This window comes from Mustela lutreola, chromosome 10 (genome assembly GCF_030435805.1).
Source record: "Mustela lutreola isolate mMusLut2 chromosome 10, mMusLut2.pri, whole genome shotgun sequence".
Taxonomy (NCBI): Eukaryota; Metazoa; Chordata; class Mammalia; order Carnivora; family Mustelidae; genus Mustela; species Mustela lutreola.
The window spans coordinates 29,622,640-29,641,352 of NC_081299.1; the positions used below are offsets into that span (position 1 = coordinate 29,622,640).

Sequence of the window (18,713 nt, forward strand, 5' to 3'; positions counted from 1 at the left end):
GTTAAGCCGCTGATGCTGGATTTCAGCTCAGGTCCTGATCTCAGGGTCCTGGGATGGAGCCCTGGATATTGGGATTGAACCCTGAGTCAAGCCCTGTGTGGCCTCTGAGCTCAGCAGGGAGTCTGCTTGAGATTCTTTCTTCCTCTCCTTCTGCCCCTCCTGTTCACGCACTCTGTCTCCAATAAATAAAGCTTAAAAAAAAAAAAAAAAAAAAGACACTTGGAAGATGGAATCGTAGTTCCAATACCACGTAAAACATTTCAGTGAAATGTCCTTCGGTGTGTTTATACACGGCTGGAATAGGCATTTCTTAGTGTCACACTGACACTGAACATAGGATACAAACCAAGGCAGAACGGCTTCTCTACTGCGGTCTTCTCAGAACCTTTAATACTGGACTGAAAACAGTAAATTTCCAAGAGACTACAGAAGGCAATTTCTAAAATTTGACTATGGAATTTTTTCTACAAAACATCTCATAAGCAAACCCCTCCTCCCTACTTAGGGAAGCAAGGTCAAGTGGTGGTTTAAGGATACAAGTTCTAGGGGCACCTGGGTGGCTCAGTGGGTTAAGACTCTGCCTTTGGCTCAGGTCATGATCTCAGGGTCCTGGGATCGAACCCTGCATCGGGCTCCCCGCTCAGCAGAGAGCCTGCTTCTCTCTCTCTCTCTCTCCCTCTCTCTCTCTCTCTGCCTGCCTCTCTGCCTACTGGTCATCTGTCAAATAAATAAAATCTTAACCAAAAAAAAAAAAAAAAAGATACAAATTCTAGAATCAAGCTGCATAGTTTCCAGTTTTAACTCCACCATTCACAATTGAATCTCTATGCCTCGGTTTTCCCATCCTCAGAATAGGAATATAATCCCTACAACATAAGGTACTGTTAAGATTATGTGAGGTAATAATATAAACCACCTAAAATAATGCTAGTAGCTGCTACCAATTCACATCTCTTCTGGCTGCTCTTAGATCCACAGGCTCCCCAGCTTTGCAGGAGCAGTTCAGAGAAAATGCTGTTAATGGAAACACACTCCAGCCACGCCAAACTGCCACCCACATTCCCTTTAAAGATTATGTTCCTTCAGGGCCTCTAGGGGGAAAAGGGGAGTGTTACTTTATTAGCTTAGATGGAAAATAGTAACAATATTCACTAATAATCTCTTTTGGATATAATCAGAAAAGCTTTCGGCATTTGCAAACCAAAACAGGCCAAATCCACACACATTGCTTTCCCCAACAACAAAGCTTGTAACTATCTTAATTTTATCTTTAAAATCATTTCTCTGTAAAAGCACAGAGCTCAAAATGTAGAGGTGAAATTAACTCACAAATACCTTCGGCATTCTATATTGGGACTTCACTGTGAGTGTGTTTGTGTGTATATATGTGTGTCTGTGTTGAGACTGGTATGAGTGAATGGGAGAGGAAGTGAAACGGCTGTAATTGCTCATGGCAGCAGATTATAAAGGTTTTATTTAACCGTCTGGCGCAGTGCTCTCCAAGGTAGCCTGGAACCAATGAACAGGCAAACCCCCTTAATAGTTTTATAGGATTCTTCCATTTCCGTTAATCCCAAGTTGCTTCCCTCATTCACTTGCTGTACTTCACCACTTTTCAAGTTTTCTCCTACATCACCCCCTGAATTTATAATTGTCCACAGCAATAGGGGAAAGAAAGAATTCTTGGGCACCCATGTGCCATGGTTATATTCATCTTGGGACATTATCTCCATTGAAACAACAGCAGCGTGAGACTGAAGATACAGGCAGGCCTTACTGGGCAGCCACAGCCAGCGCACAGGCCCCACCCGGCACAAGCTACGTCCAGGACTAGGTTGGCCAACATTGATTTACCAGGACAGCATTTACCGGCTCACCGGTCGTTCTGGCATCACTATGAATGGCATCCCTTCCACTCTCAACGGTATCCTGGTGAATTTATATGGTCATCCTATCTGTAACTCTAGACAAGCTTCTCTACTCCTCCAGACTTCAGCTTCCCTAAATTTGGAAAAGGATATGGGATTAGATAGTATTTTAAGAGGTTCTATCTTTTAATCTGCTTCTGTGATTTCCATTTCAAAGTTTTAAAATTGAATTCTAAAGTAATCCGATGATGAAAAAAATTGTAAGATCTTTCAACCTCTAAATACCTTCCCTCCCTTCTATGAACTAATGCATACTTTACCCCAATCAATTTAGTTCCCACATAACTGACATTTAAGGGTCAATAATCATTATCCCAGGAACTGGAAGAACAAACAGGCTGGCACTGGTAGAAATCTTAACATGGTGTCCTACTTAATTCATCTCCTTACCCCTTCCTTGCTTGGCTATAACACATCAGTTACACCAGGCCCTGCATATTCCTCACCATGAGACAGATCTGTTGGTATGAAACACCGCAACCAAAAAACCATTTTCACCTAGGCCTGGACCACCTACCCTAAGCAGAAATGGGCCAGGAGAGATGTCTGGACAGGGGGCATGAAATTCTGCACCGAGACAGAGCTTGAAGTCCTAACACATATAACATGTTAACCATATGAAGCAGCAAAAGAAATGGATAGAATGATAAAGCGAGACAACCCAACGTCCCAACACCCCACCCTCCTCATACTGGAGGCAAATAAAAAACTGATTTTGGAGTAAATACATTTATTGATACCCATTTTATATAGTTCAGTGAAATAATCTATAAATATAAAAGCATTTTCTTTTGGATATCACCATGGTCCATGTAAATACTCAACAGTCAGAATCATCTGCAGGAAGCACTCCAAGTCACACTGTTAGGTTTACAGACCTGAATATACATATTTCATTAAACAGTGGCACTTATGTACTCAAGTGGTCCAGTGGCTTTGGAACATAGGACTACTGGGCATGTCGAGTAAAAATAATGGGTCACTTTAAATCAATGGATAGGGTATCAACCATCAACAAAAAGAAACAATTATGAATTAATATCCTAGGTGAAGAAAGTACCACAGTTGACACTCGGTGTCAGAATACTGGAGACAAAGTCTATTTAATGTCACATGCTGTGGTGCCATGTGCTCTCTCCAACTCCCAGTGGACAGCCCACCAGTGCCTTAGGGTCATTCATGGCCAACGAAACAGCAATCTGTAAAGAATCTAGATAGCTTAGAATAAAAGGTACATAGTGGCTGGTACCACGTCTAAAGAAAAGTGAGCTAAATATTTCAATGACATAATGAGTTTCTCCCCTAAGAGGAGAAGATTGTGGGGAAAACAAATTTTTTAAATTCCCTTCATTACACTGATCATGATCACTTATCTAATGGAGGAGAAAGAACCCAGATATCTGGTACCCAAAACAAGGTACAAACATTTTCTTCTGTTTTAAAAAGTTTCTTCAACACTTCCGAGAGAGTTAACGCAGCAGCCACTGATGAGCCTTGCTCTCGACCTGATGCAGCATAAAACTTTCTCGTTTCTTCAGTAACAAATACAGGAATGTCCTTTGCTGCGGTCAGACCATGTGTCTTCTGAGTTAGCAAGCAAATGCATTTAAAACGTCTTAGGGTGTGCAATGTCCAAAACTGAAATCTGAGAGGCAGTGTTAGAACTTAAGCAAGGCAGGATTTTGAGAGACTACTCAAATGAAAACCTAAATGAAGCATATAAAAATTCAGTTCTTTCTATTATTTCCAACTGGTAATTGACAGCAACATTCTCTGGTAAGGATGGGTAAGTGGTGTTATCTCCAGGTCCAAAATATCCCAACTACTTAAAATAGGACCCCAAAGAGGAGAAAGACACACTGAGTTCTGTGGTCTCTAGAATTCTTTTTTTTTTTTTTTTTTTTGCCATTTAAAAAAAAAAGAAATAGTAGCTTCAGTTGCACACCACTGGTTGAAGGGGTTTTCATCCAAACGAGAAACTCTCCCCCTTGTCTCTAGTGGGACAGGCACCAGGATTCCCACAAGCGGCAGCTCCCCTGTCCTGTAGCACGTGGCATCTGACCCTGGAGTGAAGAGTAAGCTGGCACAGAGCCCCGACAGCTGGAATTCAGGCTAGATGGCATTCCGCGGCGTGCCATTGTGTGTCAGCGCTTTCAGGCTGGGGGCGCTGGTCTGGTGACCACAGCTCCTGTGAGAAGTCACACCCACCTCAAAAACCTCATGAATAGCTTTCCGGAAACAGTGGAAGTTGTAGTCTATTAAACCTGCAAGAGACAAAAAGAAGATCAGACCCCTTGAATGTCAACTGTGAAATTATCTACTAGGAAATATTTGGTGACAGAAGAAAATTGGTTATGTATTAAAAAACAAACATCCAACTGAGGAATTTTCTCTGCTAGAAACATGATAAAGCATATACCCCCAACTGTTAACACTGGTTACCACTGGGGCCTGGGAATGAGCTGAGTAAATAAATAAATCCATCAGGGAGGTAAATTTGCCAAGAAAATCTACAATAAAATCTGAAGGGAAAGTAAAATACTTTTCAAATTACCAAGCTTTTTCCTTTCGTAAGTCTTTCGGGCAGCCCGTGAAGAGCTGAAGGAACAGCAGGAGCAGGAGTTTGGCACCCCGCCCAGGGGAGTCTGGAGGTAGCAGAGAGGCCCACCAGCAAGAGCCTCAGGCAGCCTACACCTGCTCTCTCCAGGCAATGCAGCTCCTTCGATGTTTCATGAACTGGCTTCCAAATAAGATTTTGGTCAAACAGTTCTGTTTTGTTATAGAAATAGCCAGTTGCCAACCAAAAATCTACTTTTCTCCCTTCTTCTGTAGTAATGGAAACCCAATTTCTTTTTTTTTTTTTTTAATATTTTATTTATTTACTGGACAGAGAGAGAGAGAGAGATCACAAGTAGGCAGAGAGGCAGGCAGAGAGAAAGAGGAAGGGAAGGCAGAGACTTAACCACTGAGCCACCCAGGCATCCCGGAAACCCAATTTCTGATGAGCGCAATGATACTCAGCTAAAACATTGTACTTCCCAACCTTCCTTGTAACTATGTACAGCTACAGGACCAATTCTGGCCACTGGGATAGGTGGAAGCACGTGGGACCTCTGCGAAATTTCCTTAAAAGCAAAAGGATGTATTCTTTCCCCAGCCTTGCTCCTCCTTACTGTCTGGAACACGAAGCCATTCTGGACCACGAGGTCTGCCTTAAGAACAGACACCAATTAGAAGAATGGCAGATCAGAAAGAGAAGCATAAATGCCCTTGAGAGTACTAGAACATGAAGACAACCACACACACACACAAAAAAAAAACAGATCAAAACAATATGGTGTCAAAATGACTAAAAATGTCACAGAAGGGACGCCTGGGTGGCTCAGTTGGTTAAGCAGCTGCCTTTGGCTCAGGTCATGATCCCAGTGTCCTGGGATCGAGTCCCACATTGGGCTCCTTGCTCCGCAGGGAGCCTGCTTCTCCCTCTGACTCTGCCTTCCACTCTGTCTGCCTGTGCTTGCTCTCGCTTGCTCTCTCTCTGACAAATAAATAAATAAATAAATAAATATTTAAAAAAATAAATAAAAATGTCACAGAAGTCTATAGGAAGGAGAGCCCAGTGCAGAGCAAAGGCAGCCTTTGGGGATATAGGCAAGGTTTAATTAGGCCGGAAAGCAAACAATATCACAAAAATGAACAGCAGGGAGCTGGCAATGAGAACACAGCACAGGTAAAGACAGGAAAGAAACTGGAGTGACTGGAGATAGGGGCAGAGAATTCTCGCTGGGAAGTACTGGGAATCAAGTCTGACTAAGGAGATTAGAGTCAAATTCCGGAGGTCCTTCAGACTCAGGAAGAAAAAAAAGCTATAAAAGTTTTGGTAAGGGGGCACCTGGGTGGCTCAGTGGGTTATGCATCTGCTTTAGGCTCAGGTCATGATCCCAGGGTTCTGGGATCAAGCCCCATGTTGGGCTCTCTCTTCTCAGCAGGCAGCCTGCTTCTCCTTCTCCCTCACTATTCCCCCTGCTTGTGCTCTCTGTCTCTGCCAAATAAATAAGTAAATAAAATCTTTTTAAAAAAAAAAACCTTTGGTAAGTTCAACTACATTAAAAATGACTTCTGTGAAATTGGTAAAATAAAACTGACCACCAGGGAAACCCAAACACTAGCCAGAGATCTGACGATATTACAAAATCATTGTTCATTTTTTTGTTTATTATTGGCATCGTTATGTTTTAAGAAAGAATGCTATCTTGTGAGACACGTGCTGAAATCTGTAGAGACAAAATTATTTGATCACATCAGAGATTTGTTTTAGAATAACCCAGCAGAGAAAGAGGTACAGAAAGAAGAAAGATTGGCTATGATTTTTATAATTATCCAATCTGGGAGATAAAAGGGGTTCATTCTGTTATCTTCTCTACTTTTTTATGTCTGACAGTAAAAAATAATAACTTTGCTGGTAGGATAAACAGAACACGAGACTGACCATATGCTGGGAACTGCTGATGTAGGACGATGGCTATATGGGCACTCACTGTGTTGCTCTACCTTTGTATATATTCGAAAACTGTTTTGTTTTTAACTTTTTTTATTTTTAGATTTTTATTTATTTACCTTTAAGAGAGTGAGAGAGAGAGCACAGAGGGAGCGGGAGAAGCAGACTCCCTGCTGAGCAGAGAGCCCGACAAGGGGCTCCATCCCAGGACCCTGAGATCGTGACCCAAGCCAAAGGCAGATGTTTAATGGACTGAGCCACCCCAGTGCCCATTTTTAACTTTTAAGACTAGAATGGAGAAAAATAACTAAGAAGCACAAAAAGAATAAAAGTATATGAACAGGTAAATTACCAAAGAACAATCTTGAACTGGCATAAAAGGTACCTGCCACAAGGAAAACGCCTGTTCTAACTAGTGATTAAAGAAGTAAAAATTAGAACCAAATGAGATACCATATTACACCTACCAGACCGACAAGCATTATCAAGGACATGAAGTGACAAGAACTCCCACACAGTGCTACTGGGGCCGAAAATGGGAAAGCCAGATTGGAGAGCAATGTTTAATAAGGCTGAAGATGTATGAACACATCTCTATAAATTCCACTACTAAACATATTCTAAGAGAAACTCTGCACATGTGCGAAGGCAAACATGTTCATTTGCTGCATCTGAGTATTTGCTGCAAAGCTCTCTGTGATTTTAAAAATAACCTAAATGTCCAGCAGAAAGAAAATAAATTGTGGTATATTCGATCCACATAATATGGTGTAGAATTAAAATGAACGAACTAAAGCTACATGTTAACAACACAAATAAATCTTAAAAAAAGACCTTAAGTGAGGAAAGCGAGTTGCAGAAGACTGCTTACATTTTTACAGCGTTTACACAGAGATACACAATACAAAACTCTATATTGGTTAAGGAAGATATGAAGTAAAATACATCATACATGGGAAAATTAGATACTACATTCAACACAGCACCAAAAAAGACTTCCAGTGCGACACATACATGAATGACAACCATGTCTCTGCCGTGTTTTAGTTCTGAAGCTCAAAGGCGAATACGCACATCCTTGTTTATCCAAAAATTTTGTGTACTGGATATAGTTCATTAATATTAACATTAGTAAAATATTAAACCGTACAACATTAAATTTAAAAAAGCAGACCGCAGAGCAGGCACTTGTAGCACTGAACAACAGAGAGCTGTGTGAGATTCCTGAGTATTTAAATAATATGATGAAAGCAACTTTCTGAAAGCTAATAAAAGACAATACATACAGTAGCCCCTCAAAACATGTGCTGAGAGCGTCACCTCAAGCAGGACATTAGTGCCCAACCATGGGCCTGCAGGGATGAGGGCCTGGACTGATAGTGGGAACGGAAAGGAAAGCCACGAAAGAAGATTTGGTGAAGCATCAACGTAAACAATATAGGAAAAGAATGGGAAAAGGGGAACACAGAATGCCTTCTGGAAATGACCTGCAACGGCCCCTTTACAGTGCCACCACAATCACCTGACTACAAGGTACCCAAGCTTGGACGCCAGGCGATGTTGTAACAGGTAACACCACCAGGGTAGCCAAGAGGATCAGGAAACAGAGGGGGAACAGTCGTCAGTTCTGACACCACGTACATGATGATAATCAAATATTTAAGAGAAAATGTCTTACTAACAGCTCCAAACATGGGACTGGAATATGGGCCCAAGTCACAACTGGGGAGGTCAATTTTTCAATCAACCACAGAGAGAATATTAAGTGACCATGGCTTGGAAGAGCTGAGCAGGAGAGTAAGTGAAGAAGCAAGCATAAAGACGTGGCTCTGAAAAACACTCAGAACTGAGAAAAACAAAAGAAACCGAAGAGATCAGAGAAACAAATACATGAAATAACTTGGAGAGCTCAGCTTTAGGGAAGCAAAGGGAGAAGGAAACATCAAGCAAAGAGAGACTGGCCGGGTCACATGCTGGGGAAGGCTGAAGAGGCTACAGAATGCGGAAAGGCCGCTGCATGTAGCAAGAACGTGAGCTGGTAACATGCCCAAGAATCGTCTCTGTAAGCAGGTGTGGGTAGAAGCCCAACCGCAGGCGTTTAGACATGTATTAAAAGACTCAAAATAAGAAAGTTTGGAATTAAATACCTACCTTAACATAAAAGATCAAAAGAAGGACAAAGTGTGGACTATATATGGAAAGGAAGGGACAAGAGCAGTTTGAGCTGATAAGTATTTAACACTGCAATATTAGTTTATGTGATTTTCAAGAACCTAATACATTTTTACAAAGAATTTAATATAAAAACAGCCTTTTAAAATGCCATTACCTTTTCGTTCAAAACTTTCTTCCCTAAGAATGCAGACCAGTGCCAAAAATTTAGTCACTTCCTTTAAATAAAGGACAGTCGTATTATTCAGCTTGATAATTGCCATAGATTCTTTGTCGTAAGCACTTCCACTTCCATCTTCCTTTAACCTGTTTTAAAAGAAAGTATTCATTACAGGTTTCCCAATGAGGTATTCTGTCACATTTAATTTGCACAATGACAACTCTTTCCACTCAGTTTCCAAAGTGTCTTTAAGAAAAAATAATGGGGGGACGCCTGGGTGGCTCAGTTGGTTAAGCAGCTGCCTTCGGCTCAGGTCATGATCAATCCTGGGATTGAGCCCCACATCGGGCTCCTTGCTCGGCAGGGAGCCTGCTTCTCCCTCTGCCTCTGCCTGCCTCTCTGTCTGTCTGTGCTCGCTCACTCTCTCTCCCTCTGTCCCTGACAAATAAATAAATAAAATCTTAAAAAAAAAAAAAAAAAAAAAATACTGGGGGCACCTGGATGGCTCAGTGGGTTAAAACCTCTGCCTTCAGCTCAGGTCATGATCTCAGGGTCCTGGAATCAAGTCCCACTTTGGGCTCTCGGCTCAGCAGGGAGCCTGCTTGCCCCCTGCCCTCTCTGCCTACTTGTGATCTCTGTCTGTCAAATAAATAAATAAATAATCTTTAAGTGGGGGGACAGAAAAAATACTGGCTTAAATATATGGCAACAGAAGTTCTCATTTAAGAAATAAGGTTCCCAGGGATGCCTGGGTGGCTCAGTTGGTTGGACGACTGCCTTCCGCTCAGGTCGTGATCCCGGAGTCCCGGCATCGAGTCCTGCATCAGGCTCCCAGCTCCATGGGGAGTCTGCTTCTCTCTCTGACCTTCTCCTCGCACATGCTCCTGTCTCCTCTCAAATAAATAAATAAAATCTTTAAAAAAAAAAAAAAAAAAGAAAGAAGGTTCCCGGGGTGCCTGGAACTCAGTTGGTTAGGAGTGTGATGCTTGATCTAAGCTCAGGGCTTGATCTCAGAATCATGAGTTCAAGGCCAACATTGGGCTCTACAGTGAAGCCTACTTTTAAAAAACAAAAAAAGAAAGAAATAGGGTTCCCAGACGAGGATGCAGTATTCTATACATGCACGCCTTCATCTTGTTTACCCAGGATACAGGGAACACAGGTTTCAAACCTTCCCTCACCTTAATCTGTACTGACAGAGTATACAAATAAAAAAGGACCTAATGTAAGAAAAATGCCATTAGTGAAAAAGGAGTTAAGTATATAAACTAAAATTAATACAGTCTATCAAAGATATTGTGGAATCCTGATGCTTACAAAGTGAGCCTTCAGGGTCTGAAAGCTATTGTTTTTACTAGAATTGTCAGAATTATAGGTAGTTCTCCTTCAAAAGATGTAAATCAAGAGCTGAGTAAGAAGCAAATATAATAAAATACGCCATACTGCCAGCACGGACTGTGTTACGAATGAGATAATGGATACTTTTTCTTCTCTTTTATAATGTAGCATATAACACAAAATGTATTATACAATGTACCTTACACTGAAAAAAATTTTGCAGCTAATTTTGATTTTTAAATTATAAAAAAGCAGTTATGAAATTTTGATTTCTTTTAAAAAAAAAACAAGTGTTCTATTCATCCATTTTTAAAATGAGGAATGGGAACATGAAGCTGTACTGAGTAATATAACAAAAAAAAAAATTAACATTTTCATTATGGAAAAAGAGCAAAGGAGAGCATGTAACCACAAAAGTGAGAACCAAATAGAAGACAGAAACAGGCAGGTAAAGAACATGTGAGAGAAATGCATTCTCCTACTGAGTCAGCTGGAGAAAGACACCATCATATCAGGCTGAGAGACCAAGGTGAAGGGCAAGAACAGAGAGATGAAAGAAGAGTTCAGACCAGGTGGAAAAGGGAACAGATAAAGGACACAGAAAGCAAAGGTCATGTTAGAGCATCAGAAAGTGCCTTGGGAGTGCTGATGTTAACACACTGGGGGGATTAGGGCTATTAGAAGCAACAGAGGTTGTTGGCTTTTGAAATACCAGTAATTCTCCAAAGTTTTCATTTGTCCTCTGGACTATTCCACAAAATCACACCTTTGCTGGCATTTATAAATCTCTGTATGAAGCTTGGTGAATTTACATAAAGAAAGAGTTTACATTTTAGAAATTTATTTTGGAAACTCACGTATGGGTCAAATTTTTCTATGTTTAAGTCCTTCTGACACCCAAAATTCCGATTTCCTTGTCTCTTGGCTCTCTGAAAGATTAGGATCCCTCATTTCCATAAAGCCTGAAGTTAAATTAGGAACCAGTACTTACTCTGTTATTCAAAATACATTAATCTACTTTTTTGATCTAGCAGAGTCCCTAAGGGAAAAGACATAGTGCAAGCCCCCCAAATAATGGTAGGAGAAACTTTCAGTGATAATTAAATCTGGCACTAGCAGTTTTCCGACTGCTCTTACCCATCCTCTGAAGCAGTATAACCTAGCAGTCCATCTACAGGGAAATCAAGCTCCAAGTGGAAGCACTATGGTCAGAACAATTCCACTCTCTACAGTACCTGCTAGAGGCCTCAAAAATTAATCCCTCTGACAAACTGAACTGGTAGTCTTCAATATGTCTGATATCTTGCAAATACACACACACACACATATACATAACTTACCCATATATACAAGACACATCAATTACGACATCAATCATGTCACAACAAAGTTCATAAGATTGCATATCCACAGGAGAACTGTCTGTTGCAATGTAGATTTTGCTGACAACGTCGAAGAGGAAAGCTTTTTCAATACCTGAATTCTAGGAAAAACAAAATTGGAGAAGTATTCAGTTTCAAGAATCAAAATTTGTAATTTAAGATCCTGAAATTATGGATTAATACACAAAGACAATTTAATTGTATAACTCAGTACCAAAGAATTAAACAGTATGTGGTTGAGAGACACTTCTGTTATCCAAAGAATAAAAGTGGAATCATGTGTCTGCTCTGATTTACTGATTGACTTAATTGCATTAAATTTGATTTTTCTTCCTCCTCAAATTAAATGAATTACTTGGTAAGACACCATCAGAAAAGTTAACAACAACAAAAAAATTCCTCCAAAAATCAAGCCATGCTACATTTTCAATAATCCTTGTCACAATAATCAACCTCTGATTTAAATGACCTTGCCACCAGAAAGGCATTCTGTGGCAACTAGCAAAACATAAAAGAATTAGTTTGATGTCAACATCTAGCATAACCCAAAAGCCCAAAAGAAATGGGGACCCCTACACCCTGAGCTCTTGAAAGTAATGTCTAGAAAATATAATAGTTGAATGTTATATTTATTGAAGGAATATCCTCTTTTATTAAGCTGAATCCTCAAAATAAGAAAAGTGAAATATGATACTAAGATTATAGTTAGCAAGGAAAGGAAAAGATCAATTTTTCAATGTGACCTCCTATAAAGCAGAGATTAAGCAGGAGTCAAATTCCCAAAACCCAGATTTTTCCAGTTACTATTCTCCATTCAGGAAACAGATGTCATGAAGATTTTTCCTTTTTATCATGGAGGTTTTTATTAATTAAGAAAGTACGAAGAAATTTTTCACTTCATTTTAAGATCAGAAGGGTGAGCACTAAGGAAAGAACTCAGAAAATAACTCAGGCCATTTTTAAAGTATTCTTATGATTTATTTTACGTGTTAAGTGCATCATTAGCCTTTCGGCCTGATTCAGACTAAGGCAAGACATTTTTTTGGAGAATTTGATAACACAAATATATTCAAGAAAATGGAATCAGAAACTACAGTGAATTAGCTCACTTACTGATATAAAGATATTTAATAGGTTTTCCAAGGTCGGCAGTTGTGGGATGAGTTTCTGTACCACCTTACTAAAGGCTTCAAATATTGAATGGTCATAGATACTAGTCAAATAAAAGCTGAAAAACACAACACAATTTGATTAATTTGAAACATATCTTAAGTTCAGTGACAATTATACAATATAAAATTTTATGTTGCTTAACATTTGATTTCACTAAGTTCAAATAAAGCCTTTTTACCTCGCCTGTCATCCCCACTGTTCAAGAAAACAAATGCAGCTCCCCAACCTGGCTTGTAACCATCCATCTCTTTACAGCATTTACAAAACAGGGCAATTTCCTAGTACCCAGGAAAGCATTTTCAGATGCAGGAACCTGAATATTCACCTAAGTCTTTGCAACCTGATCCAAACAACCTGGTTTCTTAAGCCCATAACTGACAAAGACCAAGAGGGAGCATAAAGAGGGGTGACACATATTCAGTAAGAATGTAATTCAGGTTTCTACGAAAATGCCATCTCTTCAGAAAGCTCTTTCTTGACCTTCCTACCTAAAACAGCAGCCCTTTTCCCTAATTTCTCCTCATAACACTGATAAGTACCTAAAATTACACTATATGTTTATTTGTAAGTGCTTTTGAGCTGTCTCATTCATCAGAATGTAAAATCCATGAGGACAGAGACTTCGGTGGTCTTGCTCATAGCTACAACCCCACTGACCTGAACAGTGCTCATAAATATTTGTTCAATAAACAAATGAACACAGCTGATGCTCAGAATTTATGCAAATGACATAATTAGAAGAACAGGAGCCGGGGCCCTATTAAGCATAGGAATGGAACAGGAATCTGCCTAAAAGGACATAGAGTGGAGAAGCAACAGCCATAGATTTAACAAAACACATACGAAAAAGAGAGACCTTTCACATTTTAATACAATTTTACATGCTATTTTTAGCTCAGAGAGTATACTCCTCATCATGTAGTTGTTCTACTTATTTATTTGTAAGTACGTATTACAAAGTCAGAAACACAGATCTGTAGCTATGACACTTGGCAGGCAATTTAAAAACACTCTCAGGACGCAGACCTAGGAACCTAACCCTATACAAGATGCGGCTTGACTCTAGATGTTCGAGCAACAAAACAAGTGAGGCCAAGAAGACCCCTCTCCTAAAGGCATCAGGGACAAGCACTAGGAACAACGGAGTATTTTATTGTTTCCTTTAGGCAAAAAGGTTAGCAATGTGGGAAGGTCCTTCAGACACTCTGAAGCTTGGAAGTAGATGGGGACATGGAGAACCCTACAAGACAAAGGGCATTTTAGTAAACAGGATTTCTGGGAACCAGAAATCCAACAGAGCCTAATCCACAGGCATGCTAGTAATTAATAAAAGCTCGATGCAAAGATTCTTCAGAGGTTAACAAGGCCTAGAGTCCTATAAGAAACTAGAAAAAGGGATGGCATGTACCTCTGCAGTGGGACGCCCCAAAAAGGAACAAGGAAGGGGATTAGGAGAATTCCCATATGCCTTAGGGAACACAGGACAATCATGGCCTAAAATCCATTGTTAAGTGTAGATTCCCAAAAAGTGAGACTGAGGAATTTCACAGGGAGGCACTTTCACTTTCTCTTACAAATATTGCTAAATTTTTTTTAAAGCATGAATTACTGATAAAGATTTTAAAATTTCAATCCAAACTACAGATTAATGACACTTTTTCTACATGACTTCCCAGAATAACTGAAAGTCCCTGGCACCTGAGGCCCTAGGGAATATTAGGGGTAGGGATGTGGGGTGGCTTGAGCTTTTAAGGAAGTCAGTGTAACAGACCAGGGATAAGGAAATAGCTACATGTGTGTCTCTCCCCTGCTTCCCCTTTAAGCTGGTTATATCAAGAGAACATTTTCTTGGGTACTTTTTATTACTCATATCTACCTATACCACCAAAAAAATACAAAACATAGAAAATATTCCTCACACACTTCCAGAACACAAGCACATAAATCATCAATCCTATCTAGTACTTGTTCTTTAATGATACTTTCTTCATAGTATTTAGTTATGAATCCGCAGTTCTTTAAACCTAACAGGAACCCTAAACAGATTTATAGAACAAATTCACCTAACTCAAACTTCAGAAATTATAAAAGCATAAACTGTTTTTAAAAACATACACAAGGTACATCAAAGTCCAGACTCGAACATGTGCCTCTTTAACATGCTCTTCCTACTGAAAAAAAAAATACTGTGAAGACTCCAGCTAGAGTTCTACAACAACTGTGACAGAGTCCTTGAACTGAAGCAAAATGAAAATAAATAAATGATGAAATCAAGAGAAGGGAGTCCCAAAATAGATTTATGCCATGAGGAAAGAGGCTGATTCCAGTCTCCTGAGATGAATTTTTAAAAGCACCAATGAAAACCCTTCACATGACTTCAATCTCCAGGAAAGTAACTTCTCAAATACCATCAGGCTCCCAAAACTGAATTCAACAAAGAGATCAAGAATATTACAGATTTGGGAAGGGCATACCAGTAACAGAAAGCCACGTGTTTGTAATGACAGAGATGGGAATACATTTAAACATTTTTCAGGGCTCTCATATCAAACACACATGTTGTTACCTAAGGTGGAGTTTTTCTAGCCCAGCATCTGCAAGGTCATCATTGGCCCTTTGATGAATGTCCCTCTGTGTTTCTATTTTGTGATCATCAGACAGACCATCAACTTTGTGAATAAAAACCTCAAAATTCATGTCTGGGTTAACTTTGTAGGCTTTAGAAACAGTAATGTGAAGTCTTGTTAAAGCCTCCATGTAGTCATCCTGTAAGTCAGAACAAAATATTTTTTAAAAAGAAATCTGGTAAAAGTCAGTAACGAATTAAGAAAGCCTCAAACCACCTCTTTCCCCAACCACAGAAAATATATTACACTAATTATTCACAAATACTCCAAACATTCAAATACATTAACCTCATCTCTCTAAATCTTTAATCTCTCCAGATAAAAAAATTCATTTACCAAGTTAATGCTTATAATTTTTATATTGCTAATATAAGAAAAGGAAAAAGGAAATGGATACTTCTTCCCAATAGAATTTTTTAAAAGTAATCCCAGCTCTGCCATTTATTAGATGTGTGACTTTAAGCAGGTTGCTTAAACTTGTGATCTCAGTTTACTCATCCATCAAATTGGAATTACCATACCTACCTCACAGTATTGTAAAGAATAAATTAAATTGGATCATGTATGTGAAAGCCTCCATTACAAGCCTCCCAATCAGAAAGCACTCTTTACCAATGCTTAAGCTTCTTAAGGTCAAGGACATGTACCATTCATCTCAGGGCTTGTCACAAGCTAGGCCCTCAATAAACACTTGTTGAGTCAAACTCAATTTGGACAACCAAGAAAACTATTCACTTTAATGTTTACTGACTCAGTTCTCCTATTCCTCATTAGATTATGGGCACTGAAAGGATCTTTCCAGTGAGTGACATCACTATTGTAATAGTTAATGAAGTATGGCAATATCCACTATTAACAAACAAAAGTGGAAAACTGCTCATTAACTAGAACTCAAAAGAAAAAAAGCCACTATCTCCTAATCATCTCATATTCTGCACCGCACAACGGCATGCCTGCACACCTCTGAAGCTCCATCTCCCATACTGCTAGGAAACCTACCAGCAAAGAAATAAGCTGCAAGAAGCACATGATAAAGAAAACACCTTTCCTTTGTGTCTACATCTTTTGACAGCAGAGAAAAAGAAATAAACATTATTCTTACTACCTGTGCATCAATGACATATATCAATGCTCCTGTTCCTCTGAAGATCATCTCGTAGTCAAAAGTTGGGTCAAAAAAGTCCATTTGTCCAGGAAAATCCCATATCTGGAAATTCACAAAGGAGCTATTGGAAATGTCATCTTTATAAATCTTGTTGGTACTTTCCAAAAAGAGAGTCTCGTTGGGTGACATTTTATGAAACACCACCTGTTAAAACAAAGAAGATAATTTTATGACTATTCAACTTTGTACTTAAAGTTCAAAATTCGACCCTGAATTAACATATAAAGGATATGATCCTATAGCAAGAATTTTAAAAGAGATAAAAAGTGAATGGTGTATCATCAGTATTCACTATCCTTTTACTTCTGAGAAATGAGAAGGCACCAAATTACTTTCCACAAACCTATTCTGGAGCTGAAACTTTTCTGCTATTTTCTCTGCACATAGTAAATCCTAGTAGCAGCACTGTCTTTCATTGTCAATTCATTTTATTTTCTGCTAAACTGTATTAATTCTCCCAAAACCTACTTTAATATCGTAAAAGCTTAGAGCTAAAGTTTTAGAATTTTTGTTCACTGAAAACTTACCGAAATGCCTCTATCAGGCTCTGAGAATTACAAAGGTAACTGCCTAGACTCTGCCTTCACTGAATTTGCAGTCTTGTGGAAGAAATAAAAGACAGTGATACCAAGTAGAAAATGATTGGGGGGTGGGGGAGTCAGGAGAGGAGTTGACAGGGAAATGACTGCTCCCATGAGAAAAGAAATGGTAAAAGTAACAGTTAAGAATCAGGATAATCACAATCCATACAACTCTAACATAAAGCTAATTTGTCTCTCACTCTTACTTTCTAGAAAAGGAAACTGGGTAGTTACTACCAAAGTTTAGTCAATGAGTAACAAGCGAGAAGAATTAAATTCAGTTTGCTAAAACCCTACCATGAATTTACTCAAAATTTGCTGTAGAGGTGAGAAAAAAGAAAAAAAAAAACAGCAATCCAGTAAATTCAGAAGTTAATAAAACACAGTAATCCAGTTAACTTCATTAGAAGGCTACTTTTCAAAACCATCATGTTTACAAAATATCACACAGATTTATTTTAGATAGACCTCTGCAACGGAATGGAAAGGGCAACAGACCAGGTATCTGGCGTCTTATTACCAGCTCACTTGTGTGTGAGGTGGGTGGCTAATGGAGGACGCCAACCTTGCCTCGGTTTCCCCCTTACTAAAAAAGGTCTAGCCCTCCCTTCGTTCCTGACAGACCCGAAGTGAAAGCAAATGGCCTGACAAAGATCTGCAAATATTCTCGAGGTCTCAGAAAATTTTTGCATCTGCACACATAACAGGAGGGACTATAACCAGCAATTACACTCGCCCGGCCCCAAATACTAAAACTGGTGGAGTAACAGCTCCCCAATCCCCAGCGATGTTAAATTCTCCTTCGTAGTAGGAAGCATTAAAACGGCCAGCGACTTAGTCACAGCTCTTCCTGATGCTGCTCCCTGGGACTCACCTGGGAAGCCCCGCAAACTCAGGTCACCTGAAGTGAGAGGAATACACAAAATCGGGGCAGGGGAGGGAGTCGGACAAGTTCTCCAAGTTGGAACTACAGAGTACGTCTCAGTTTCGGAAAGGAGTCTGGGGCTGGGTCCCAGGGGGCGGAGGTCCCGGGCGGTGCCACCAGCACCTGCCTCCCTCCAGCCAGTCTTGCCTTCGGGGACCCACCTGGCCTCGGCTGACTTGGGCGTGGACTCCGAGTCGGGGTCCTCCCCCGGGCCACGCCTCTGGCCTCACTCCCCAGAGGACAGAAAAAGCGCGGTGGGACAGCCGGGACAGCCAGCCCCGGCCGTCGCCCTCCTCTGGCCCCCCGCCTCAACGCGCCCGGCGGCCACCCAAGCCCCTAGGAGGGGGAGGAGGCGCCGGGGGATCCGGCGCGGTCGCACTCACCTTCTGGATGGAGGACTTGCCGCTGCGCCGGAGCCCCATGAGCAGAATCCTCGGCTTGGAGCTGTCAGCGCCCCCAGGGCCACAGCCTCCGCCGGCCCCCGCCCCAACCCCGCCGCCCGCTGCTGCCGCCTCCTCTTCCTCCTCCTCCACGCCGTAGCCGAAGTCCTTCGGAAAGGAATCCGCCGCGCCGTAACTGCCGGCCAGGGGCGTCTCCTCCGCCCCGTACTGCAGGGACATGGTGCTGGAGCCGCCGCCGCCCGCGCCCTGACAGGCCAGGCCAGGCCAAGCCAGGCCGCCGCCTCCCCAGTCCGCCGCCGCCGCCGCCGCCCCCGGCAGCCGCCACCGCCGCGCGGCCCGCCCCCTAGAGCCAGACTCTCATAG

At 40.8% G+C, this 18,713-nt stretch overlaps 1 protein-coding gene across 1 annotated transcript; it reads right to left on the reverse strand.

Moving 5' to 3' along the window:
* Nucleotides 1–2,641: 2,641 nt before the first annotated feature.
* Nucleotides 2,642–18,660, reverse strand: RRAGC (Ras related GTP binding C). Its single transcript, XM_059138023.1, has 7 exons — nucleotides 18,333–18,660; nucleotides 16,384–16,587; nucleotides 15,218–15,417; nucleotides 12,592–12,706; nucleotides 11,437–11,579; nucleotides 8,756–8,904; nucleotides 2,642–4,192 (listed from the first exon to the last, which is right to left on the reverse strand). Exons 1-7 carry the CDS (start codon nucleotides 18,567–18,569, stop codon nucleotides 4,041–4,043), a joined length of 1,200 nt encoding a protein of 399 aa, XP_058994006.1. The 5' UTR covers nucleotides 18,570–18,660; the 3' UTR covers nucleotides 2,642–4,040.
* Between the last annotated feature and the right edge of the window lie 53 nt (nucleotides 18,661–18,713).

What these genes read in the sequence shown, in the direction of transcription:
- RRAGC (XM_059138023.1), bottom strand. Translation starts at nt 18,569, where the DNA reads ATGTCCCTGCAGTACGGGGCGGAGGAGACGCCCCTGGCCGGCAGTTAC. An exon ending in GCAAGTCCTCCATCCAGAAG is followed by an intron (nt 16,588 to 18,332) that starts GTGAGTGCGACC and finishes TTGTTTTAACAG; the next exon opens with GTGGTGTTTCATAAAATGTC. An exon ending in TATATGTCATTGATGCACAG is followed by an intron (nt 15,418 to 16,383) that starts GTAGTAAGAATA and finishes TCTGACTTACAG; the next exon opens with GATGACTACATGGAGGCTTT.